Raw genomic sequence first — 26,986 nt, 5'->3', positions numbered from 1 at the left:
CTTTTTCTGCGAGTGATCAGTGAAGTAGCAGCTACGATGGCGTCAGCAGGAGCTTCCCGTCTGGTAAGCTGAGCTTAGTTTCTCGATCTGTTGGCAGATTCTGCTCGCTGTACTTCCTTGCACAACGCCGATAGTGAGAAAGTGACGTTTTAAGCTGTGCTACTAGGTCCTTGGATTTTACCAATTTCGTCAGTTTAGAATTCCGCGAAGCCATGCATTTACTCTTTCCTTTCACACCGATTTTGCGCTACAGCGCTTTGGCGCCATTCGCCCTGTTTGCAGTTGCAGGTAACTACCCTACTATCTTTCGCAGCTGGCGTCGCGGCCAATCTAGGTGCGCAATGTTCCGCTTTCTAAGCTGTAAGAGGTTTTGAGTGCTGTGAAGCGCACATGTTTATTCTGCATATGTAATGCAGTGAGCGTCACGTTAAGTAAGAATAGATGTGGCCGTTGTATCCAGTTGTCGGAACCAGCCAGAAATAAGACCATCTTGTGAAATGTTTAGCATGCTTTCTCATCCCTAGAGCAGTACTTGCACGAACGGTACTCGATTGTAAGAAAAAGGGATGTACTGTACTTTTCACTAGCCAGACGAGGAATGGTCCGTTTAATGCCACTATGACGGGTACTCTTTAACCGCTGCTGGCGACGAAAGCACTGTTGTGTAAGTTGTCAGTGTCGTAGGTCATTAAAAATATGCTGCGCATTATACATAACACTGCGTATCTAAATACAAGTGGTCTTGTTTTGGGGCATAATGTCGCAGTCGACAGACAACTGACATACCGCATTTGGGAAAGAGCGCAGGCAAATAGGACGAAATGGTCGTAGTGAATTGGTTGAATTAGCTTAATATACCCGGTCGTACTAGGAACACTTGAAGACAATTTTCAAAAATTGGATTTTTGAGGTAAAATAATGGCTTTTGCGGCATGGTATTGCCAAGGTTGGCGGGCATCAGAAAACCGATGAAGCATGTTAACTAGTAAGATGGCTAAATAATTCTTAATAATTAACTTTTCGACTATTAGAGTTAGGCGTCCAGCTGCAATTAGAGATTTGTAGGTGGCCGTTAGTAACCGCCATATGGTTTTGGAATTTAGATAACCCATTATCCTCGTCGCTACGGCCCGATAAATTTTGGCAGCTTCGTGTGAAATTACATGCGCTTTCGAAAGCTTGCAGGCAATGCAACCCCTCCAGCTTACGTCAATGGTCGAAAATGCTAAATTTAGTCGAGCCACAGCGGCGAGGGTAATCGCGTTTTCGAAATTACAAGAACTGATATGGCGGTTACTAACGGGCCACGCCGCGGTGGCGCTGTGATTAGGGCGCTCGGCTACTGATCCGGAGTTGCCGCGTTCGAACCCGACCGCGGCGGCTGCGTTTTTATGGAGGCAAAACGCTAAGGCGCCCGTGTGCTGTGCGATGTCAGTGCATGTTAGATCCCCAGGTGGTCGAAATTATTTTTCCGGAGCCCTCCACTACGGAACCTCTTTCTTACTTTCTTCTTTCACTCCCTCCTTTATCCCTTCCCTTACGGCGTGATTCAGGTGTGCAACTATATATTAATATTAATTATTAACGGTCCGGTACAAAGCTCTAATTGCAACTAGACGCCTAACTCTAATGGTTTAAAACCTAATGAAATTAGTTATCCATCTTACAAGTTAAGATTGTTCACCGGTTTTCTGACGTCCGCCAATCCTGCCAATACCGTGCCGCAAAAGTCATAATTTTGCCTAAAAATTCCTATTTTTCAAGATTATACTTATTCTTCCTTGTCACACCCGGTGTAGGCAGACTGCGTATGTGATAAGCTGTCACTGTTGTCTTCTGCATCCGTGAACCCCTAATCGGCAGCATTTTATTCGCAGGCCCCAAATCAAGCTCTTGGTGTTCTGTATGAAAACATGAAAAGTGCTTACCTGGGGTGATATTTAAAATTAGGGAATGGTTTTTGAATTGCGTGCGATATGGAACGCTGTCATTTTAGAATTATTTACCAAGGTTAGGAGACTAACTTGGACAGCGGCTTACGAAAGCAAGGTTATGAGGACGGGAAACGATTGCCCACGAAGTTATCTTTATTGCTACGCTTTTTTATTCTATATTTGGGAAGCCAGACATCCCAGAATGGATAGCAGTCGACAAAAATAAACAAATATGACGTATTTGTCTATTGCTATATACAAAGTTGCGGAGGAGGGGGAGGAAAAACTTTATTAAAGGAAGGGGAGTTGGGCGAGCTTATGGGTGGGGCCCTCATTCCAGGGCTCCACTGGCTTGAGCTGCCCTGCGTACCTGTTTTATGAGAGCCCGTTGGTCCTCCAGGTTATCGCTGGTCAAAAGCGCCTCCCACTGCTCAAAAGATATACTTTCTGTCTGTGTAGTGTTTGGTTTGGCCCCACATCCCCACGAAATGTGAAAGTGTGGGGCGGGCCTTGCACCATGGACTTGTGTCGGAGTATAATGTTGGGGATATGAGATGTAGTCTTTGGAGGTTTGGAAATGTGTTCGTCTGGATCTGCCACCGACAGACGGCATCTGGGGTGTCTAATTTCCTATGCGGTGGAGGGAAGTGTCTCCTTTCAAGACGCTGAAAATAGAGGCGTTCGTTATACCCCGTATGTAGAGGGGTAAAAGCGGGCACGGTTTTTGGCCCCGCTCGGTCGGTGTTGCCTCGAGCTAGAGCATGTGCCCTCTCATTTCCCTCCAGCCCCTCGTGACCTAGGGTGCAGGTGATTTGGTGGTGATTTGCGAGGGGTGCAGTGCCCATGAGCCGACTGAGGTGCCTGGGAACACGGTCTCTCGGGAAGTTTCGACACGCGTGTTGCGAGCCTGTGATCACATGAGCGCTTTGGCCTTGGGGCTCATAATGCCTAATGGCAATGGCCACGGCGGTGGTCTACGCGGCCGCTCGGGTTTCGACTTTTACAGAAGCAGTCAATAGAGTGGAGAAGCGATGGTCCACTGCCGCCACTGCGTACTTGTCATGGTCTGGGTATGCTGTGGCGTCAACATAAACCACGTTCGGGGAATTGGCAAGGCGTCGGCGTAGGTTGGATACTCGAGCTCTTCGTCTGCCTGTGTGAACGCCTTTAATATGCTTCGGTATCGGGGCCACACTGATGTATTTCATGTGCCCTTTTTCTAGAGCGTATTGAACATCTAGTGCGTGGATGTCCGCAACTGTGCCTACTCGGCGTAGGATAGCTCGTCCAGCTTGGGCGGTCTGAAGTCTTGGTGTTTGAGATGCACGAATAACTGCTGTTAGTTCCGCAAGGATGTTTAACATCCCTAGAGCGGTCAGACGCTCCGTCGAGGTGTTTTTAGGAAGCTTATGGGCCGTCTTGCATACACCCCTTATGATGGTGTCAACTTGCTGTTGCTCTCCCTCTGTTAGCGCGTGAAAGGGTAGTCTTATGTGATTCGGCTAAGTACCAGTGCTTGCACCAGCCGAAGAGTGTCTTCTTTCCGCATTCCTTGGCGATGCTTGGTAATGCGGCTGATCATGCGAGCTATCTGGTTTGCGGTGGTTTTGAGAGTCTGGATGGTGTGGGTAGCACGGAGGTTGTTCTGTATCCAAAGACTAAGAATGCGGGTCAGGTTAACTTCCCCGATGGCTTGACCTTCGATCGTGAGGTTGACGGTACCTGGAGGGGCGTATCTCAGACCATGTACTCGGATGACCTCCGATTTCTCCGGGGCGCAGTGGAGGCCGCTTTCCGTGGCGAAGTCCTCGACGATCCGGGCTGCTGATTGTAGATTGGTTTCCTTCTGGGCAAGAGTACCCTTTATGGTCCATATAGTTATATCATCCGCGTATATGGTGAAACCGACATTTGGAAGTCCTTGCAGAGCACGCGGTAGTCTGAGCATAGCAATGTTAGCAATGTTGAAAAGCAGGGGAGAAATAATAGCTCCCTGAGGTGTGCCTTTGTGTGACCTACCTTTGACGTCGGAGCGGGTTTGTCCGATGCCTGTCGTGGTCGTGCGGCCGTGAGGAACGCACGCACGTAAGCAAATACCTTTTCTCCGCTGTTAAAATCATTTACGGCTTGAAGGGTCGCCCCGTGGGATATGTTGTGGAAGGCGCCCATTAAATCTAAGGCCAAGATGAGATGTTCTTGACCTCTTGAGATGATGGTAAGCACTTCTCTCAGGAGCAGGAAAGCGTCTTGGGCCGAATGCCCTGGCCTCAACCCAATCATAGTAGAGGGGAAGAGATCATCGTCTTCAATATAATTTTGGAGGCGGGTGTAGATGACTCGTTCATAGAGTTTTCCCAAAAATGATGTTAGGGAGCTGTGCCGGAGGGAATGAAGTGAAGGCCGCTTGCCGGGCTTGGGAATGGTGATAATTTCGGCATGACGCCAATCCTGAGGTATAATACCCTTCTCCTAGAGTTCATCATTGAAGAAGTCAGTGATGGCTTTGATGTGTGCATGACTCGGGTTACGAATAATAGCGTTTGTGATTTTATGCGCGCCAGGAGCGGTGTTGCGCTGCGATGCGCAGGCTGCGGCTTGCACCTCGGCTATTTTTATCGGGGCCTCAAAAGTAGGGCTTGGAAGGCCGTTGTAGGCGATTGGACAAGGTGGTATTGGAATAAGTTGCGGAAAGTCCCCACCTTCACAAGCGAATTTCTTCACAAGGCATCCGCCACCTTTCTTCACTGTCACAACACAATTTACGCTCATGCATTCGCGCTGCACTCTAACTGTCCAGCGATTTTTTATTCGAAATTTTGCTGCATAGAACGGAAAGGAACAGCTATAGTAGGAGCCGTAAAGGGCCTTCAACTTACTCGTCTCACTTCCGAGTCAGGTTCCATGTTTTAACAAAACTTTGGATTTTTTCAATGTTTTTTGCAGGTGAAGTTCAACGTCCGCTGGGGCAACAGGAGCAACCAGAGTTCCATCATCAATGCATCGGATTTAATGGGTGAGGGTTCCCTTGCCCGCTGGTTTGCTTGGCAGGGTTTCAATTGATCGCCTGTAGGGATTCTAGCTGCCTTGCATTGAAGGAGAAAAACTAGGAAGTACATACCATTACCTAGCCGGCGTTCACATGACAACACGAGGTGAAGCCGATGGCGTCGCTACTTCTACTCCAGCTGGAACAGAGGCGATGGTGGCCGCCTTTTACCTCTGTTGGACTTTTCGGCGCTCCGAACGTGCTGCCAGACAGCTTAAAAGACTGAACGCGCAAGAGGTACTGCTTATTTTCTTGCTTACGTAGCCAAGATATTTGTTTACAGCTAATTTCAGACGCTAGAACACGGATGTCACTGCGAAGTTCCAGCTGGTCAGGCATGCCTAAAGAAGTCGCAGTGATAGATTTCGCCATTTCTTAGGTGCACTTCGCTATTGTAGAGGCACATTTACCAGAAGTCGTGATTTTACGTGTTGTGAGTCAACGTCCTTATCTTTCCTTTGAAACTATGTTGTGTATTCATTTCTTTCCTCTTTAAAGGGAGAAGGGCGTAGACTCCCTTAAAGAGTGCCTTGTATAATTGTGGCTGAATGCGGCATTGCAATTTCAGAGTTCGCTTGTCATGCGCGAGATGCGGGGTTCGATTCCCAGTGCAGTGGCGTACTCATCGGTAGCACAAGCTTAAAAAACGGCCTATCATCACATTACCCTCCCTTGACATAAAATCTATCTGTGAGGTCTGAAATTCGTCTTATGCGGTAAAGGTCATTGCCACCCTTTTTAGTGTAGTCAAGATTATATCAATGACCTATTTTTCAAGTATTTCACTGTAAAGAATCAAAGCACCAAACAACTGTAAGAGGAAAGCTTGTACTCACTATATCACTGGGGATCAAACCCTGCACTTCCCTCCTGCGAGGCGAACACTCAAACGACTAGCTCAAATGCCTGTCCTCAGATGAACTTCTACAGCGTCTACTTCCTTAGCTCTGGATGAAGTTTCCAGTGGATAAAAACCGGAAGGAGGGTCCTTGAAGTAGAGGGATTACCTAAACTTTGATACTTTAGCAGAAGCTTTACTTTTCTGAGAGGTGCAGCCAATCTAGAGGGAAACGTGCCGAAAACTTCGTAGCGCATTGCGAAAGTTCAATGTAATTTGAACACACCTTGCTGGACTAGGCGTTGGATTTGGTTACACCCAAAATAAAAAAAATGGTACGGCTTCAACGTAGTTAATTCGGGTAGGCCGTGCGAAAGCACATAAGGCAACACCGCCTCAAAGGTAACCGCATGCATTGTCTTATCGTCAGCCGCTACGGCAGCCGCGCGCGGGGAGGAGGAGGTAGAGTGGGGTGCCGTTGATGGAGCAGCTGCGCAAGGCCTCCGCTGCTGGCGCTCCGTCAATGGTCAAAGCTTTAGGCTGCACACATACCCCGGATTTTTCAGCTTTGCCTGTTAGGTAGTGCTGTTGTAATAAAAAGGCTGACATGCTTGATATTTCGCCTTTCCTTAAACAGCCACGTACAAGAAGAAAGTGCGAGCTGTTCTTTGGAAGAACAAGAACTTGGCCCGAGCTCTGGGGGCCTCCAAGAAGATGGTCAGCGAGTTAGAGAAGTCCAACAGCCGCCAGCAGAAGGTGTTCAACCTGGCCTTGCCGCAGGTAAGAATCAACATTGCAAGGGTTTAAGACTGAAGAAAAAGGAACGCCGACCAAAAAGTTTTTGTTTAAAACGAAGACGTTTCGGCTTCCATACGGAAGCCTTGATCACTGGGCGGAAAGCCCAAAGCACAAAGCCTAAGTACGTCGCAGTAATCGCCCCAAGCATCTTGCGTACGTAGGCGGGAGATTGCCTGCGTTGTGGTTAAGGGTTTTCTTTGTAGTTTGGATTATCAGGGATTCCAGATATCGACGTGACAGCCAATTCTTTTCTCTTGCGACGACTGATGCTTCTTCCCAAGCTATATTGTGCGTCGCGGCTTCCACGTGTTCCGCAAGTGCATTAGATGCAATCTTTTTGTTCCTGAAGTCGTTCATGTGGTCCCTCAATCGCCTTTCGAAATTCCCGCTCTCGCCGATATAGCAGTAGTCACAGTCTGCGGAGGGAATCTTATAGATGACGCCAGGAAACTTCTCTTTCTTTATCTTGTCTTTGGCGGCCACCAGCTCATGCCTCAGCTTGCACGCAGGAACGTGAGCGACGTGCACACCGTAAGTGCGCAGAACGCGAGCCAAAGACTCGCTCAAGCCCGGCACATATGGGATAGCGGCTCGGGCTCGGCAAGGAGCTACAACGGTCTTCACGCCCATCAGAACCAGTTGTTCCTCCTTGCCGAGCCCGAGCCGCTATCCCATATTTGCCGGGCGTGAGCGATTCTTTGGCTCGCGTTCTGCGCACTTACGGTGTGCACGTCTTTCACGTTCCTGCGTGCAAGCTGAGGCATGAGCTGGTGGCCGCCAAAGACAAGATAAAAAAAGAGAAGTTTCCTGGCGTCATCTATAAGATTCCCTGCGCAGACTGCGACTACTGCTATATCGGCGAGAGAGGGAATTTCGAAAGGCGATTGAGGGACCACAAGAACGATGTCAGGAACAAAAAGATTGCATCTAATGCACTCGCGGAACACGTGGAAGCCGCGACGCACAATATAGCTTGGGAAGAAGCATCAGTCATCGCAAGAGAAAAGAATTGGCTGTCACGTCGATATCTGGAATCCCTGATAATCCAAACTACAGACAAAACCCTTAACCACAACGCAGGCAATCTCCCGCCTACGTACGCAAGATGCTTGGGGCGATTACTGCGACGTACTTAAGCTTTGTGATTTGGGCTTTCCGCCCAGTGATCAAGGCTTCCGTATGGAAGCCGAAACGTCTTCGTTTTAAACAACTTTTTGGTCGGCGTTCCTTTTTTCTTCGGTCATGAATATTCTACCCGACCAGACGAGTTTTCGTCAGACTTTAGATTTCTTTCGCAAGGGTTTAAGTGTAGTGCGAGGAAAAAAGACGTCTTTCCTCTTCACGTATTGGGGCGTCTCTCTTGCTCCTCAAAATATACAATGCGTTTGAGTTAAATTTTTCCAATCTGTAAGAAAATCAACGTAGTGTCATTTTCAGTGATTATAGCGCGAAAAAGGACGAGACTAAGAGAAATACCCATGTTGCCATCCTTTTTTGCGCTGAAGTAACCTAAAATGGCATGGTAAGTACAACTTACCCAACTTAACACTCTTTAGTGAACGATGTCGACGAAGGTTTTACTGGAGCACGCAGACAGCCGTCTTGTACCGGTGAATATATATTTAACTCACCGTTTTGGTAATTAACAAATTTAAATTACCTGTCTTTTCGTCTTCGCAGCGGGTTGTGGTTCTGCGATGAGAGCTAGTGCTACGTATTCAGATAGGCCAGCACAAACAATTTCTGTCCAACATGATAGCCTCTATTCGACTGCATTGTGATCGTGATAGGAAAACGAAACCACGCGCTCATGCATAACTGACGCTATGACCGGCTGACTGTTTATCCATTACAGTTTTGTGGAATTGATTTCCTGCTGTCAGGGTGCGTTTGTGGGTACATATTATCCCTATGCAAGAGCGTACAGGGACGTGAGTGAGGAACAAAGAAGCAGAAGTGGATTCTTTTTTGTCGTCACTAGAGCATGAATTTGATGCAGTGGCATTTACTGAAACTTGGTATACTGATTTGAGCGATGTTGTCCGCTTTCCCGGTTATAGGTGTGAAGCACTGTTTAGAAAAACTAAAAAGGGAGGTGGTGTAGCTTAGTACATAAAAAGCAACATTCCTTATGAGCTAATCCCGCAGTGCACAAGTTTAAACCCTTCCTATGAATCACTTTTCATCGAGACGAATACATTTATTTTTGGTACAATTTATCGGCCGCCTTCCGCGCCTCTTCAAGATTTTTTTAATTTTCTCGAACCTAGTCTAGAGGGCTTTTCGTTACAAAGTAAACCTGTGGTAATAATGGGTGATTTCAAAATTAACATACTTGACAAGTCACATTCTGTCAATGAATTTGTTGACATGACATCTGCCAATGGTTTCTCTAATATAATTACAGCACCCACTCGCATAACAGGATCGAGCGAATCACATATAGATCTTTGCCTAACAAATATCAATATTGCCGGTACAACTGCAGGTGTACTTCTGAGTGACATTAGTGATCACCTGTCAACTTTCTGCTTTATAGAAAGGTCATGTAAACAAAGAGTCGAAAAAACTGATGCGCCAAAGAATTTTCGCGTTATAAGCCAAACAAAAATTCAACATTTTCGTCAGCTCGTTTTTTCAGTCGACTGGAGTAAACTTCTATGCGAGGAAGACCCTAATACTTTGTAAGACACATTCTTAGACAAAATTATAAAGCTGTATGAACATGCTTTCCCGTTTGTAACAATGGCAAAATCTAGACAAAGAAGGAAGCCTTGGATCACACGAGACCTGCTTAGACGAATCAAGGCACGAAATAGACTCTTCAGCCACTTTGTAAAGTCTAAAGATTTGACAGTTTTGAAGGAGTACAAAAAGATTAGAAATAAATTAGGTGCAGATATAAAAAAATCTAGAATTCACTACTACGCTCAAAAATTTTCTGATATTTCCTTTGATCCTCAGAGAATCTGGCGTACTGTAAAAGATCTTCTCCAGAAATCCAGAAAAGAAAATATACCAATTCAAATGACGATTGAAGGAATCATTATTAGTGGTAAAACTCTTGCAAATGAGTTCAACAGACATTTCTTGGAGTTTGGAGCCTTTTCTGCTGCAACGCCCAGAAGTTTCGAAAAGTACCTTGAATCTAATTTGCAGCATAGCCTTTTCTTATATCCCGCTACTCCTGCACAGATTAATGGTATAATATTAAGCCTCAAAAATAATTGTTCGTGTGGTTTTGATGGCATTAAAGTAGAACCAATTAAAGCAATTGCTTACCTTATTGTTGACCTCCTTTGTCATATAACAAATCAGATCTTGACAACAGGCATTTTCACCGAAAAAATGAAGGTGGCACGTGTGGCGGTATTGTTTAAAGGCGGTGCTGCAAATTTAATTAGTAACTATAGACCTATATCAATTCTTCCTTTGTTTTCCAGAATAGTAGAGAAAGCGATTAATAACAGGATAACAGATTACCTCAATAAACATCAGTTGATTTCTTCTAGCCAATACGGATTTCAAAAAAGGAAATCAACTGAATCTGCGTTGCTTAGTATTAAAGACGAACTGACTAAAAACGTAGAAAATCATTTGTACACAATAGGCGTCTTCCTAGATTCAGCAAAGCCTTTGATTCAATTAAGCATATTGTACTTCTTAGCAAGTGGCCGTTTTATGGAATACGAGGAATCTCACTTAAATTGTTAGAAAACTACCTGTCAGTTCGTTCTCAGTATGTTTCAGTTAATAATGCCACGTCCGATCCAGACTTTATCAAATTTGGTGTTCCTCAGGGCTTAATCCTAGGACCTACTCTGTTTCTCCTGTATATCAACGACATTGTATCTATCCCACAAACTCCTTCAGTTATCCTTTATGCTGACGATACTAGTGTATTTTCTTCTGCAGAATATTTTGGTTCCTTAATTCCTCGTGTAAATTTATGGCTTAGAAATCTATCTGACTGGCTTGTTGCAAATGAACTTTCGTTAAATGTTGACAAAACAAAGTACATTCTTTTTAGTTCTGTTAACAGACCAGTTTCTTATAATGAAGTGACATTTCAATCGCGACCGCTAGAACGAGTTTCAGATATAAAATTTTTAGGCGTCCGGTTTCACGAAAACCTTCGCTGGTCTTGCCATGTTCGCTTTATTAAACGCAATATTGCACAATGCATATGTGTGCTTAACAGGTTTCGTCTGCTATTACCTCGTTATTTACGACGTGAGCTCTACTTCAATACCGTTCACTCGCGGCTTCATTACTGTTTGCTCGTATGGGGCACTACAGGTAGGTCAAACATGGAAGCATATATTTATTACAGAAAAAAGGTGTCCGTTTCATTGAAAACTTACCGGTCCGCGACTCAACAACGTTATATTTCATGCAAAATAGAATCTTGGATATTGAATCATTGTGCAAGATGCGGTTGTCTGAGACTGCCTTTTTAGATTTTAAAAGTGGTCCACAACTATTCATATCAAAGTATACGAAGCATGACCCGCAATACGAATTTAGGAAAACTGTTTTCATAAACTCTAACTGTAGGACTAACTATGGAAATCAATTATTCAGTTGGCTTATTCCTAACCTGCTGAAGCTCCGTCCTGAATTGCTGGGCATCATGGAAAACTGTTCTTCTCTGCTTGCTTTCCGAAAGCAGGCAAGAGATTGTTTCTTGACTTGCGTATAATCCCGACCATGTTTGCAGGAACTGCAGTACCAGTATATTACTGCTGTGTTCCAGGCGATCCCCTCCATTAAGGTTATCTTTCTTTGTTTTGTCTAAGAAACACATTTGTGGTTATTCTTTTTTTAAGTGCTTTGCCTTGTAACTAGAGTGTGTTGTTAAACCATATGGTATTCCTGTAGAATTTAGTTGTTTTTTTCATTTTTGTTTTTTTTTGCTGAACGTGATATCTTACGATATTCTTGCAAATTTTGTTGTGATGCCTTTCATGTCCACACTATGCTGTATGAATTCAGGGTGTTTTGGGCCTAGTCAGGTGACCTCTCGTGTCACCTTTAGCCCTCTCCACCCAGACAAATTGTATTTGTCTGAATTTCAGTAAATTACAAATGTCGCGTGCTGTAATTCAAGCGAAAAAAAAACTAAGAAGTCTTTTTTAAGAAAAGAATCTTCAGGGACACTTCTCAAGACGCTCTACATTTTGCACTGAATTTTTTTCGCTGAAGTTATTGATTATAAACTGGGCTAATTTAACTCTCTGAATTGCAAAAATATGATAGTTTATAAATACGCGTACCTGGCGATGGCGATAGCCTGTCATTCTGCGCAAGGTAAGCCTTTTAAATCTGGTTATCATTTTTCGAAGTTTGGCAGAAGTTAGCTAAACCCTTAGCTGTGAACTCTCGACTGGCGGGAAGATTTTTGATCCCATTATCCTTGGCGATAAATAAGTTTTTTGCTGCCCAGTCAGCCTTGACACAGCCAGATGTGTTTTAGAGGAGAGTAATTGAATGCAATTGTCTCAGTATTCCTTTGAGGGCCTTTAAATATCTTTTATTCATTTTTGTGTCATACATAGTAATCAGGATTTCATTCCCGCATTGGTTTTATTGACGATTGTTGAACCTTATTTTAGCAATAGTTATATGGATGACGCCTTTCACATTGTGAAAACCATCCCGTTCAACTAACAAGACGTGTCCGCGATGCTGATGTACGCCATAACCTAAAACCCCCAGTTCTTGAGATGGGAAACGAAAGTTCCCGAAGTGGGCTTTCAGAGTAAATGCTTTCAAGAATTTGTCGTCTGTGAATGTGTCCCAGGTTGACTTCTGAGTGTGCGCACTTATGTGAGAAGGGTTGCCTAGGGCGGCTCAGTTCAGTTCAGTTTAGTTTATTACCTTAAAAGTCCCCGCAGCGGCAATACATAAGGGGTAGGTTCTTGTACATACAGTAAGGATCATGGTAACTAATTACTGAAAAAAATGGTCATGCAGAAGTTTCAAAAACGAAGATGGGCAGGTAGTAGCAACGATTTCGCGGGGAAGGCCGTTCCAGTCGACCTTTCTATCACAAGAACTTGTTTGTTTTGCATGATACAAAAAGTTGGAATGTTTGTCTCGGTTTGTCGAAGCTAGAGCACCAAATTACACAACAATGTCTCTTCGGGAAGGTCTTAATTAGTTGTTAAAGATTCACAAAAGTTTAGTACGAAATTGATAACTGGTGATTTCAATCTAAAAAAGAGAAATTTAGCTGAAGCCTTTGCGTTGGGCTGTACTAGGGTATTACGCCTGACGACGCGAAACTTGTGTAGAGCACGCGGCCACCGTAATCCGCCACGATTTGCTGAATGAAGTACTAGTGCAAGTTGTGTTGCAGTGGGCAACGTCACTTGCCCTGTGGTCATGATATATGCGACGATGTTGCCGGAAGCTTGGATGAAAGGGAAATAGAGGGAATTATTCGAATTAGGGTAAGCTGCGAAAGATAAACGTTTTATATTCATCCTTGACCCGCTAAATTAGCTCTTTTAAAACTTTTTTTTTTTTCAAAAGCGTTTCGATGGGCCAGGAGAGTGGTTCAGGGCCCCGTTTAACGACCTTCTTTGTGACCGAGAATTGAGCCTTTTGGCATCTGACAACGTAAACCTACCATAACTGAAAAGAGCTATTTTCTTTACTAACACTCCCTGCAGATGAAGACGTGGCTGGTAATGGCAATGCAGCACTCATGCACAATGTACCAGTACCAGTCACGAGCAGTGACTCTGCTGGATGAGATAATGAATCCCGGTGTCGACTTCACTCTGGTCCGAGTCTCCGACGCCGACGACGATGCAAGCATTCAGGACCGGTGCGTATTTTTTACCATTATTCACCGTCGCACTTCCACGTCCGTGAAAAACAGGCATCGGGAAGTGGTAGTCGGCTTTCTCTCAAGCCAAGTGTAGTTTATCTATTGAAAACGCACTGATTGCGTTGAAGACCAAGTAGGAGGGCAATACATGGAAGTGAATGAATGAATAAAGTCATCATTCCAAGGCGGGGATGGCTCTCGGTCACAGTTGGAGAATTGGGAGGATTTGTGGTGCAGGTGCAGAAGCGACTTCTACTCGATCGTTCTCATACCCTTCAGAGCTGCAAGTCTTACATCCGTCGGCCTCCTACACTACTCGAAGCAGGCCGCTCTAACTACTGTGTGCCGCGATGGCATGTTGTGCTGCGGTGCTGGATCGTATCTGGTCTGCTAAGGTAGCCATGTTATGGGATATGTGCTGAATTTTAAATTTTCTTCCTCGGGAGAAAAATGGGCAAGTCCACATAAAATGTTGGAGATCTCCTTTGTAGTGTTCTTGGAAGTGGTTGTATCTGTCGTGCACAGGTGTTTCCCGTCTGGAAAGAGGCCACTTGTGGCGTATGTACGGGGTGTTTGCTGTGTTTTCAAGAGCTTTGTGTAAGAACTCTTGTAGCCGAGTGAGCTTCAGTGTCAAACACCGGCGCTTGTGTTCTTTCCAATAACCGGCGCCTGCACTCAGCTTTTATTTAGGTGCAAACGTAGTGTATCAGTGCTTTGCGGGGGCAGCCTTCATTGAAGCTTTCGATATGGTTTTTGATCTACCGTGTTCAGCAAGAAGTTGAGGTGTGGGGCGTTGGACGTGTGATCAACCCGACCCGATAGCGCGGCTGCGTTTCCCCCTCCAGGCCAGTGTGACCCGGTGTCCATATAATTTTGCCGTTTGTTCCGACGTCTCTTCCTGGTGTCGTTGGTCACCGCATCCTTTGCCGTTGGTGCGGACAGCTCTGCTATAGATGCGCATGAGCCAGTTACGATTCGATAGAGATTTAAAATTCTCCGTTCCGCAAATTCACCTCTGGTGGTGATTATGGTGTTGACGGCTCTCCATAAGGCAAGCAATTTCGTGTTTTAGATGGAGCCTCCGGGGAGGTGGCACCGTTGCCGGCCGTCTATTTGAGGTTCTTGCGCACATACCTTTGCCTTACCAATAGTGGCGTTTCTAATTTCAGCATATGTGTAGATGTCTGCTGTGTTCTCCGGTGTCCTCAGTTGTGTTGTTTTTCCAAAAAATTGCCTACCCACCGCGATTCGCGTGCTGTGACCTTGTCCCAGCACTGGCGTCCCACAGTGCAAAAGAAATGTAATACAGCGAAATCACGAGCGTACAACAATTTATTTTAAACAACAAGAACCGCTTGGAAAATACTTGAAACTACTGCAAGTAAAGAGCAAAATAATAAAAGACCAAATATGTTCAGGAATGCGCATTGAGTACACGTTTTTTAAAGACAGTTCAAGTGTGGGAAAGACTACTAATGCACCTTTATTCCAGTAGTCGATAGTAGGTGGGTTAAACGACTTGAAGATGTTAGTGCGAGCCAAGTATGGCACGTACAATGAATGCGTGTTTGCACACCACGGCAAGGTAGTGTCTGTTTTTCACTTCTCTATGTCGAGTAGAGCTATTGCGAGCTAGCGCTTCAGTTGCCTGTTATTTCTTCCGACAGTGCTGTCTTTCCGCGTTGTTTAGCAGTCAATCAGTGCCTCGTTTATCTTAATCGCAGCCTTAGTCGCATATTGGTATTTACCAGTTCGCTGATAGTCGAAACTCTTTCCGGAATCTATTCTGAAATGAGGCCAAGGCCGTTTTCTTCAAGAATGTGACTGAAGTTTGATAATTGTTTCACGTAGTAGAGATTAATGTCACGAGGCGGTAGTTACTAGAGTAAAGACGGCACCTTTTTTTTTTATATCGGTGGTACCCGGGCTGTGTGCGAATCGGAAGGAAAAACCCAGTGATTTGTGCTAACTGGAGAAGCCAAGTTAGAATATTGACCAAGGGTGCCGCGTAGGGGTTCTGCAATGAATTTCGTACGCTGCCAGGCTTAACACGAGCCATCACTTTAAGATTAAGTAGCGTGTTGAAATCAAGTTCGTACCTAATGGCGCCGAATGGCTGATAAATGAGTGAGCAATCAAATTGTACGTCGCTGTTTTCCGAATTGCGCCTGAGGTTGGGCTGTGTGGCAGTAGCTCAAGTATACTCCGCGGCACCCGCAGAAGGAAACGCAGATCGGTTGGTCTGCGCGACCAAATAAGATCTTTCCCTCCGCACGAGCCTCGCGCATGTGCATACCAGCGTCCACTCCAGGGGCACAGATTGAACGCTTCTCAAGTGCAGATGGGCACGACACTGAACGCCTGCACATCGTTGAAGGGGACATTTGGGCTCTTTCACTGCGCAAGAAGTCCTGCACAAGACAGCACAGTGGGCCCTCACGACACTGAATAGTTGGACATTGGAGGCAAAACCGAGGGTGCTCCATTGCTGTTTTCAACGCAGGAGGCCGTCCTTGCATCCTCCGGGGAAAATGTCGGAGGACCAGAGTGGAGAGTTCTCGGTGATCCCAGAGGAAGACGAGGACGCCAACACGTCGAGACGGATGCTCCTCGACACGTTTACCCAGGACTCGGAGACTCTGCTCCGGGCCGCAGGTTGTACCCCATGGACACTTTCTTCTGTGGACATTCTACATGCCGGGGCACTGTCATGGCATTTTCCGCTTTGCTCTGAAAAAAGAAAACAAAGCTGGAGGCACGCGATGCGCTGTGACAAAACGGCCAATCAACCCATCAATGGAGAAGAGAAATGAAATTGAAAATTGGTTTTTGAGGAAAGGAATTGATGCAGTAACTGTCTCACAGATCTCGGTGGACACCCGAGCCACGCCGTAAGGAAAAGGATAAAATAGGGAGTCAAGGAAGAGTGGAAGAAAAAGGTGCCATAGAGGAGGTCTCCGGAATAATTTCGACCACCTGGCTCTTTTCGCTCTGGCCAGCAATGAGGGTGAAGCATATCTTGTTTAGTAAGACAGTCATGTTAAGTTATCAGTTTCTCTGGTATGGCGATGTATTTTATCTTCTCAAGTTTTACGCCAATATTTGAGGGAAATTTAATGGGTGGATAAGGTGCAAGGATGTATCGGCGCTGGTTATAAATCAGCGTTGCCTAACATGTGATTCTCCACTGCAGAAATATTTATAAGGGGATAAAGGGGCTCGTTTTAATGTGCATGAAGAAACCCAATAGTCAGTGAAATGGAAGAGTAAAGAAGATTTATTATTGATACTGGTGATCAATTGGACATTAATAGCGTAATTATTTTATCTCTGAAGATTATGATTATAAAGCAGAAGAAAAAGCAATCACATGCTGCCGGTAGGATCTGAACACCCAACCTCCGAAGTTTAGAAAATTCGAGCCGAGAAAAGGGTGTTATTGGCGTATGTTCATTTCATACGCGATTTTAACGCGGACATCATTTTTAGCTGATGTATATGTATATGTATATGTATATATATATATATATATATATATATATATATATATATATATGTATATATATATATATATATATATATATATATATATATATATATATATATATATATATATGTATATATATATATATATATATAATCTTAATCGCTGTGTTCTCAAAATTCGGATTTCGGTAAGAAGCTCAACGACCCGGTATTCTGGCCTCTATGCAGAAATGTACCGTGTAGACTACTCCCTTCCTACAGCTGGTGGTCTGTGTTTAAGGACAATTGTATCGGATTGTAAAACATTTTTTGCGTCGAGAGCAGATTGCAGGAGACACATAATAGATGGCGGCTAGTCCATGGCTGGCTGTGACCTCACTGGCCCGCTCGATTGCCCGTACTTGAATCTTTGGGTCCGAGCTAACCAACACGGCCTCCCACCGCTCGGGAGAAGGGAGCTGTATCAACTCCTCCGGAGGCGGATCATTTGCGCAGTTCCACAGAATGTCGTCGTATGTGGCTCTTTCACCACATTTATGGCAGTTTGGGTCGTACTGGCCAGGGTACATGAGGACAAGCACTGCCGGATTCAGAAGGGAGCGCGTTTGCAGTCGGCGCCAGGTGACTTCCAGCACTTTTGTTAACAATCGTGGGGTGAGCCTAAAGTGATGGGTGATGTTATAAAATGAGACCTTCCCGTCCCTCGTTAAGTTCGGGTCGGAGGGCACGCTCATTGCCCGGTCGACGAAACCTCGGGCTTGCACGTGAGCCGCCTTGTTCCCTCCATGGACTGGATGAGTGGGCCGGGGCCCAGATCAATTCAACTTCTCTAATCGGAAGGGGTCTGTTTTGAAGGATGCGGAGTGAGGCAGATGTAGATACGGCCCCTCGCGATATGGCGAATGGCTGTTTTGGAGTCGCTGAATATAATATCAGCCCGCGTGTTTGCTAAAGCCAATGCTATTGCCGCTTCATCCGCCGAATCGGAGGAGGTGGTTTCTATCGACGCGGCCGCAAACGGGGCGCCGTTCACGTTCACTGCGACAAGTGCAAACGCTTTTCTCGGGGTTGTCGGTATTCCGCTACGTCTACGTACGCCACATTGTCGTTCCGGCCGTATGTGATGTGCAGGGCCCGAGCCCTCGCTGTGTAAAGAATTTCTTTAATGGCTAAAATCTTTCTGTACTCATCATTTGCTTCGTAGCTCTCGAGTGAGAAAGACAATGAATAAAGAGCCTTGTCTCACCTACAACAACGAGTTTTCCGAAGTGCAGTGTATGGCTGTTTGGGGTTACGTGCGGAATACACACACATGTAGAGAATAGAAGAAACTACGCTCCACACCATGACTCTCTAGGAAAGAGCTCACACCTGATTAACAGGCAGCATGGGAGAACACAACGGAATTTCTTCTGGCTAGGTTAGTAGAGGGTGTAGCGATGTAGATTGAAACCACTTGCGTTCCGGAGCGTTGTGCATAAATGTTTCAAGCGGCTGCGCACCGTAGACACCAGTTTCAGGAGTCTATGCTGCCAGTTGCCCTCGACTCCAGCGTCCTTCATGGCCTGAGTCGCCATTGGTCGTGAAACAACATAAAAAAACGTTTTTGTGCTTGTAGACAAATAATAAGAATCAAGCAGTGGGGTGATTCCGTATGTCTAGCGATTTTTTTTTTCCGACATAGTCATCATGAAAGAGTAATGAACCGTTTTTTTGCTTTTTGCCTTCTCACTGCTTAGAAAAGTCGGTACAGATAAACGACAGGTAGGGATTTAATTATTAGCCTCCTCACTTGGGTTTCACGGATAATCTGTTTTAGTAGTTGAGCTCTTTCCATCACCTGATGGGTGAGAACTTACTCATGTGGCAATTGTTGCTTTTGGGTATATCTGGGTTTTGTTTCCTATTTATACGTGTTCCTGTCGCGAAAAAAAGTTTCAGCTGCGAGTCTATATGTTCTTCCTTTGTCCGCTTGTTTTTGTATGCGCTTTTGCAAGTGCACATACCAAACTTGCCTACTTAATGCCCTTATAAACGCCAAAGTTCGCGTCAACCAAACATTTCGCTCTATCCGCCATAAATTTCTATATTTTTCTTATCCAGTTTTCTCCATGTTAGTGACGTTGGTAACAGCAGGTGGAACGGAGATTTGAAAAATAAGCCGTTTTCGGATAGCGATATGCTACTTGAACCTACCAAAAATCCTGATAAAATTCAACAAAATGACTTTTTGCTTTTAATAGGGGTCACGCCGAGGAAAAGTCTTGGTGTCATGTCTAGCGCACGCATCCGCATCTTTGATGGTCCTCCTAGTTCTTCTACGAAGCCTCCTGCACCAGAGCTTGACGGTGTGTTGGTCTTCTGTTGTACCCCGTACCTTGCTTGAAACAGCCGGATGTGCAGCTTTTAAACCAGCGCCTGTATATTCCTCCTAAATGTCCTCTTTTGCTGAAAATTTTTTACAAATACTTCCGCAGCGGTCAACGCAATGAGAACCCGCGGCTCCAACATGTACAGGAGGTCGTCGCTGTTGGCAGCAGATATTCCCAGCGATAACGTCTCCACACACTGTAACTTGCCACAGATACAATTTGCCCCAAGGAACACCCTATCAGCTTTAACATGAATTCGGCTGGCTTATGGAATGTGTGGTGCCATGCGGTGTTCATTCTGGTACCATTAAAAATTAATAGCAAGGAGCCAGAAGTTAAGTGGAAACTTCTGCTGTTGTTCCTTCGCCAACACTGTTATCGTGCAGGATAAATGCGTTATTTTTGCTCATTTTTTGGAGAAGCTGTAAGAAACAGCGCCAGTGTGTCGATGAGGCAAAATTTTATCATGCTCTGCATTTCTGTTATCTGCCATGTACTGCCATACGCACCTCGAATTTCAGGCTTTCTGAATGTCAACTAAATGAGTTTAATAGGTTACGAAGCTATTCTTGTGATGTCCTTTTAACTTTTTAAAGAACTTAATTAGATTAACAGATGTCGTGCTACATTTTTATAGAAACCATAGAGAGGAAAAGCCGGGGCTCCATGTCCAGTAGCGAACGTCCCTTCAGTACCTCTGGAAAGCCTCAGGCACCAACGCCAAAAGGTGAGTTGTTCTTCTCCTTGCTCTGCTTTGGAAGTGGTGCATTCCTAACTTTTCAAGCCCAATTTTCCCAGCGCCTCGCTGGAAAGTGTCGTAATCTGCTTAAGCAATTTTCAGTTCTTACGTAGCGGTCACCTTAATAGATCGTCTGAACAATAGATCGTCACAGTCGGAGCCCGTCACGACCTATGCGGTCTGTCCACCGATGGTAATTTTTAAAAATATCAATATAACTCAAATACAGGCCCCCTAGCTTACGCAAAGTATGGTTTGTTATTCGCCACTGAAAAGTAGCGTTTTCTCTACTTTCGCTACCGCTGATTTCCGATATTAGGAATATGATCAACAAACGAGGATTATCCTCTCTGTGCCGTTAGCATACAGTCAGAGCTTAATCGCAGGCGGTGTATTTGGCAGTTCCCCACAATTTTCTCGAAGTGGTTGAGTGCGGTGCGGGAATGGCGGTTTGCTACAACCTTCGGCGTTTACATGCTGTCTCATGAGAACGAAGGCGGATAAAGTGTCGGGAGTATTAAGGACGAAGTTAAAGTCGCTTGAAACGGGCCGCTACGGCTAGCGCGGCTGGGTCAGTGGATCGCCGGGAGTGTCCTTTCACTGCGAGTAGACTCAGCGCTTGTGATAATGGTGAGTGTGGATGGTTGAATCTTCTTTGTCGAAATAGTGCTTTGCGGGTACGAAAGTCTGAAATAAAAGCTTATTTTTGATATAGTAGAAATCACGGAATCGTAAAGGGAAGTTCGTAGTAATGAACGCAACCGATCAAAGTCTATGGAAGGGAGAAGTTGATCAAGTGGTTCTTGATAATCGCAAAGTGCACAAGAGAGAAAACCTCAGGGTGCTTGCCAATTTTTCGACAAGTACAGTTGCCTTCGTCTGGGCAAAGCGTTCATCATTGGTGGGGTTTAAATAAGGTCGTCCAGGAAGATAACCCTGCCGGAATAAAAATAGGGTCGTCTAGGAAGATGACCTTATTTAAACCCCGCCAATGACTCTTTGCTTGGACAAAGACAAGTCCACTTGTCGAAACGTGCGTAAGCAACCGTCCAGAGCGCGAAATCATCTTTCCAGCGCTAATGAGTTGAAGTTTTTAATCAACACAGGAGACAGCATCAAGACTCCTTCAAACTTATCGATTACTTTTCTTTTTAACATTGCCATCAGATTCCGTGCAATCCCTTGGATGCAAGGTCCGCGGCCCTTGGTGGACAGATGTTGGGGCAGGAGACTTGGAATACGCATTTCTCGAGTCGCCCAACCCAACGGCTCCATTACGCCAGGGTAACGAACCTGGTGAAAAGATGGTGACCGTTGGTGCTCAGAGCCGCATTCCAGAGGTGGCGGATTCGCAACACCACAAAACCGCCTCTGAAAAGCCTGCTACTTCGACCAGCAGTGCTGTGAATAATCGGGTATGCACTTGTGAAGCGTCACGAAAGATTTTCTTTACTTTGTCTACGTAAATCAATCAATCAGTTAGGAAGTTAATAATAATAAAAACAAAAACAAAAAGCAAGTTAGCAATAAATCAAAGTGTACTTCTTCCAGACGAATACACAATTCTGGAATGATTACGTGGGCTAAAGCCATGCTTGATTACAGTTTGGCTAGGCCCCGATATCTTATTTACAGCAGCAGTTCTGACATCCATTTTATAAAGGTGAAAAACAAATGAACATAATGTAAGCATATTCGGCGTCTAAGGAACATTAAGGAATGTATGTTGTTCAGAATGGAAACAAACAAAATGTACATATCACACTTCTTGGGAATGTAAGTAAAAGCGTCCCTTGCATTAAAGACCTAATTTGGACATGATCATTTTTCAAAATTGGCTTGTTTCAGAAGCATAAAAATATGTAAAATTTTCCTATAATAGACAACTAATTTATAGATCCTACTTTTTCTTTAGCTGTAAGAACGAAAGATGCCGAATGTCGTTTATAAAACCTATTAGCAAATCCTATATCAAATAAAATGCGTTAGATCCTGCTCATGTACCAATCAAAATGAGCCAAATATACTCGTAAGAGCTATCTACAACAGCTCGAGCTTCTTATTTGGGTCTGTTTTGAGCGTGGTTTCATTTATTCCTTCCACCGGGCTACCTTTTCGTCGACTGCGTACGATGTGAAGAGATCGGGGGGAAGATGTGAAACCAGATGACGACGATAACGATGGGATCATCAGCCCCGTTGCCGATGAAGCAACGATGCGCCTCTGCTGCAGTTAACGTGAAAGTGTTTAGTTGGACTAGTTGGCAGTGGATCTCTCAATTCATTATTACAAGCGAAATGGCTGACGGGAAACAATACTAGCTGTCGTCTTGTTTTCCGTCTGTACGCGTTTCCTATTTCTCTAGAACTCAGAATTCAGTATGTAACAGTGATGTAAAATATATTCTAGACCCAATACATTCTAACAAATTTACTTTTCTGCTACCAAAGTGTGAGCACTAGAAAAGAAGGCTGTCATGTTAATGCCTCTGACAGAAGCCTTCTATCTGCATTTACTTACTGGTGTGAAAGCAGAGCAGCGGCCATAATTGCCCACAATGAATGTTCTAATTGTTTTCCTGCTGTATTTGAAGCATAGTTCTTAAGCGCTTTTTAATAAACAGAGAATGAAAATAATTCCAGAAAAAACTTTTCTAAACAAAGCAAGGCTAAATCCAGAGGCTGGCGTAGAAGAATCATATACAAAGTTTATTCTGTGTGAAGATTGGCAAGACAGTCACAGACGTATGAGCTCCTTCGTGACGCTTACGGCAACGAAACATTATCATGAGCGGGAGTTTTCGCCTGGCACAGGAGGCTCGTTTCGGATAGAATGTCGATGAATGGCGACACAAGGCAAGGCGCCATTCAACCTCACGGAATGAAAACAACGTGGCTCGGATGAAGAAAATCGTACAGCAAGATCTCCCCATTACAGACCGCATGCTATCAGATGCTCTCGACATTAGTAAGACAACATGCCACCAAATTTTGCTTCAGAACTTGGGGAAACGAAAGCTGAATAACAGACTAGCGCCGCGTCTCTCTCAAAAGAAAAGGAAACGCGAGCAAACAGCGCTGATTTGCTTTCCGCAGCAGAGAAGAATGTGGCCTTCGTCGACAGTATTGTTGCTGAAGACGAAACATGGTGTTTTGAAAGTGATCCTCAAACAAAGGGGCAGAGCGCCGAATGGCGGTCCATAAGCTTTCCGGCGTCGAGAAAGGTGCGGCGACAGAAGACGAAAACAAAGACGATGATGATAGATTTTTACGATGCCAGAGGTGTCGTACACCACGAGTTCGTCCCACAAGGGCAGATGGTGAATCAGGTGTTTTACATCCGCGTGCTCCAACACATGCGTGATGCATTGCGACGCCGTCACCCTGACTTATGGGCAACTGTACAATGGAGCCTTCGCCACGATAACGCAAGGCCGCGCACTGCTCTCAGCGTGGCAAAATTTCTCGCCAACCACAGCATTACTGTACTTCCCCATTCGCCATACTTGCCTGCCCTCTCTCCATGAAATTTTTTTCTGTTTCCTCGTGTGAAGAGAGCCCTAAAAGCTCGCTGGATAGGGAGTGCGGATGCCATTCAAGACGCCACGACAAAGGAGGTGACATCCCTGCCAAAAGAAGCTTTTTCCAACTGTTTCCAAAACCTCAAGAAGCGTTGGAAGCTCTGTATGGAGTACAAGGAAGACAATTTGAAGGGGTGCTGCAAAAATAATTTTGAATGTTAATCGCATTTCTTTTAATGGCATCAGTCTCGCAACTTTACTTAAAAAGGTTGTACTCTGTGAACCCTTATCTCACGTTTTAACTGCTACTGACAAGATTCCGCTACTTCTGGCGGCATTGCGCTTTTAGTCAGTCTTTAACTGTACGATATCCAAACCAATATTGCTCTTATTTCGTGGCGAGAACTACGGTCATGTCAATTTCTGTTTTCCTTTCCATGCGATAACAAGGACAAGGTAGCCGTTTAAACGACGACGACAACTAAAGCTTCAGTCATGATACTTAGAGAACACTGGCAGTCGTCTGCGGCAGCTGCAGACGAATGCCGGCGCATGCACATTCATGGCCTTGCGTTCTAGAGTTCAGGTACGGTTACTGTCTAGAAACGTCACTAATTTACCACCAGCTGAATTCCGGCTGAAGGCTCCAGGGGAACAAGTAAATCTTGTTGTTCTGTAGCCAGATGGCCATCGACTAGTAGCCAGATACAAATATTACATGGATGTATTCTTTAGGGCTCTCTAGGCATCGATAGCTTGATTTGAGGCAGTTTGGTACCGCTGCCGGTCTTAAAGGGTCGCTGAATATGGTGCTCGAGCTTGCCTATAAAATGCTTGCTTTATGGAGAGTACAGGCCACCGAGCGTCCATGCCATGCAGGAGACCTCAGAAGCGAAGTGGAAATTTACACTACATATTGAAAAATTCCCACTTTCGCACGCCGCGACGACCAGTGGTGCCGGGGTTTAGCACGAAACCTGGCATACATCATGTCGTGCAAGTGACGTCAGCAGCCGAGGGTTATCATTGGCTCGCCACGCCAACTTTTTCACACGTCAGGCAGCTACCATGGCGGCGGCCACTGCGGCTGCAAAAATTTACGAGAGCAGAGGGAAAGGTGGGGAGGCCACGTAAATTTAAATATTATACCGAACGCATAAAAAATTCTCGCTCGAGGGTATCTGTGAAGCGCCATCATTTAACATCCTAAGCGTACCGCGACTTTGAGAGCCCCTTTCTGATGCCCTTTAAGCCAAGCAGGCAATAGAAACTGTGAAAACTCATCTTCCGAACGGTAAAACTTCCGCCGTTGAAAGGAACTTGGCAGGACATGTAGACCATGTGCATTTGGCAGTAGCCCGAATCGGAAAGAACAACGCTTTCGTACGCATTCTATTTAGCTGACGACTATAGGAGCTTTCAACAATGCGTTCACAACGCTCGAACAGTCGTGAGCTCCATAAAAACTCTTGCGCGTGATCACGATCCCTCAAGAACGATCAGATCGCGTTTTACGAGCAGGCGAATAACACGCCTCCCGTGTTGAGCAGTCAGTGAGGTAAGGCGTCTGCGGCGATGCCCGAATACAAAAGTGGAGAACATGAACCTTCTCGGGGTTATTTTTTTGCATTATGACTTTACATAACCAGTAATGGTTGGGATCGTTGCTGAAAGATTATTCAGGTACAGTAACAAAGAACAGTGAAAAACCTGTACCCATATTCGAAAACTTGGAAAAGCCATTATAATGCATCAAAATTGCTCATTTTAACAGGTGAGGCTTATCTGGACGCGAAATTCGGAGGCCTTGGGTGCGGATCCAATCGGCGGCATGTGGCTGTTTTTTCTTCTCCTTTCTTATCAATTATATTTAAGAGATAAAAGAAAACTAATAATTTCCCATGATGAACAGCATTAACTAAAAAAAATTCTCCAATGCTCCTTTGTTTCAATGGCTATTTGCTTCCTTCATGTTATGTCGGGTCAATTTGTTACCAAAGTGCTCGCACAGAACGGGATCATTGATAAAGAACTCTAAAGATGCTTTGCGACGGATCAGTGGTTGTGGCCTTCGGGCGCGGAGCCCGACTCTGCCAGACTGAATCACTGATGCGGCTGTAGAATGTTAGTGGAGGTGCAACGTAAAAAGCCAGGGTGGTGTACAAAGACACTGCAAGTTAAATAATCTCGGGTATAAAAAATAAATCCAGACCGTTCGTCTATAACGTCTATAAAAACGCACGTGCAGCTTCAGCGCGTTAAACCCAGGTATCTTCGTGCCCGCCTGAACTCCCAAGTAAGGGAAAAACTGGGTTTTAACAAGGACAACTGTAGACACGTAATCGGTCTCTGCAGCGATCCGAAAGGCATTGCAATGCGTACATAACTCGGCATTCTCGAAAGGAGATGTTAACTTAACTGTTACTGCAGTTAACTGCATTTTACGGCATGCTACCGCTTAACTCATTCTGGTCGCTTTCCACTTCAGACTAGTACCGCCAATTCTTAGATAAGCGTTGGAACCTGTCGACAGGCGTGCTATACGTGCGTGGTCGACCCTATTTGCTCGCGCTCTGCCTGCGCGTTGGTCGGCCAGAGCATATTTCGCCGCCTGTGTCTCTCAAAGAAACAAAGTGGCTCAGTATCGTAGTGTCAAGTTTACATACGTCCTACTTCAACTTGAGTGCCTGGTTTTTGCGTCTGCTTGCGTGCAGGATCTCGAGAATGCGCCCCGCGTAAACTTTCTCCCAAACAAACGAAAGGAGTCGACGGACGGACAAGAATTGGTCGCTTTGAAGCCCGCAGACACTCCAGTTGCCAACGGTGCCGAGGCAGCATACGACGTAGACCAGACGCGTCATCCTCCCAGGGCACAGTGCCGCATGTCAAGTCCAAGTCCAGGAGAATCTGAAGACACAACGGCCTTCTGTAAGTAATGACCTTGTTCTGCTTGCTCGTATCTCATCTCTCCTGGGTATGACTGTAACCCACTTGCGCCAGGAAGAAAATCAATTGGCGTTGGTTGCACGACTCTCTGCATGCCGGACAGCAGTGGCGTCTAGAAATACAGACAATGAGCCACGCCTGTCGTATAATCTGGCCGCGTGACATAAACGATGCTCTACTCCTCTCATGCTGAGCCTGAAGGTCGTCTGTCTCTTGAATTTGACCTCTAACGACAGGCGCGCCTCATGTGCAAAATCGCGCGCGGCAAGTGCCTCGATATTCTTCATCGACGCCATAGCTGCGTGCTTGGCAGTCGCGTCCGCCGCTGCGCTGCCTGCTGCTCGGCCGCTCCTCCTCGCCAGTTGTGGCATGTGATGTGTCACGTGATTCGCTCTTGCGCTTGGCAGTCACGTCCACCGCTGCGCTGGCTCCTGCTCAGCCGCTCCTCCTCGCCAGTTGTGGCATGTGA

The 26,986-nt window shown here is 45.4% G+C and overlaps 1 protein-coding gene across 1 annotated transcript; it reads left to right on the top strand.

Annotated features, from left to right (window-relative positions):
* On the top strand, positions 1-26,507 carry LOC144123977 (uncharacterized). The gene is made up of 8 exons (XM_077656672.1): positions 1-63; positions 4,878-4,947; positions 6,456-6,598; positions 13,294-13,451; positions 15,958-16,109; positions 19,184-19,288; positions 21,267-21,466; positions 26,286-26,507. The coding sequence occupies exons 1-8, from the start codon at positions 37-39 to the stop codon at positions 26,505-26,507; spliced, it is 1,077 nt and encodes a 358-aa protein (XP_077512798.1). The 5' UTR covers positions 1-36.
* The last annotated feature ends 479 nt before the right edge of the window (positions 26,508-26,986 follow it).

The sequence above is a fragment of the Amblyomma americanum genome, chromosome 3 (genome assembly GCF_052857255.1).
Source record: "Amblyomma americanum isolate KBUSLIRL-KWMA chromosome 3, ASM5285725v1, whole genome shotgun sequence".
Taxonomy (NCBI): domain Eukaryota; kingdom Metazoa; phylum Arthropoda; class Arachnida; order Ixodida; family Ixodidae; genus Amblyomma; species Amblyomma americanum.
This window is presented reverse-complemented; position numbering and strand designations above follow the sequence as displayed.

Excerpts from the sequence above, each read along its gene's own strand:
- LOC144123977 (XM_077656672.1), top strand. The coding sequence starts at position 37 with ATGGCGTCAGCAGGAGCTTCCCGTCTG. Across the intron at positions 64-4,877 it reads CAGCAGGAGCTTCCCGTCTG|GTGAAGTTCAACGTCCGCTG; the intron begins GTAAGCTGAGCT and ends TGTTTTTTGCAG. Across the intron at positions 6,599-13,293 it reads TCAACCTGGCCTTGCCGCAG|ATGAAGACGTGGCTGGTAAT; the intron begins GTAAGAATCAAC and ends CACTCCCTGCAG.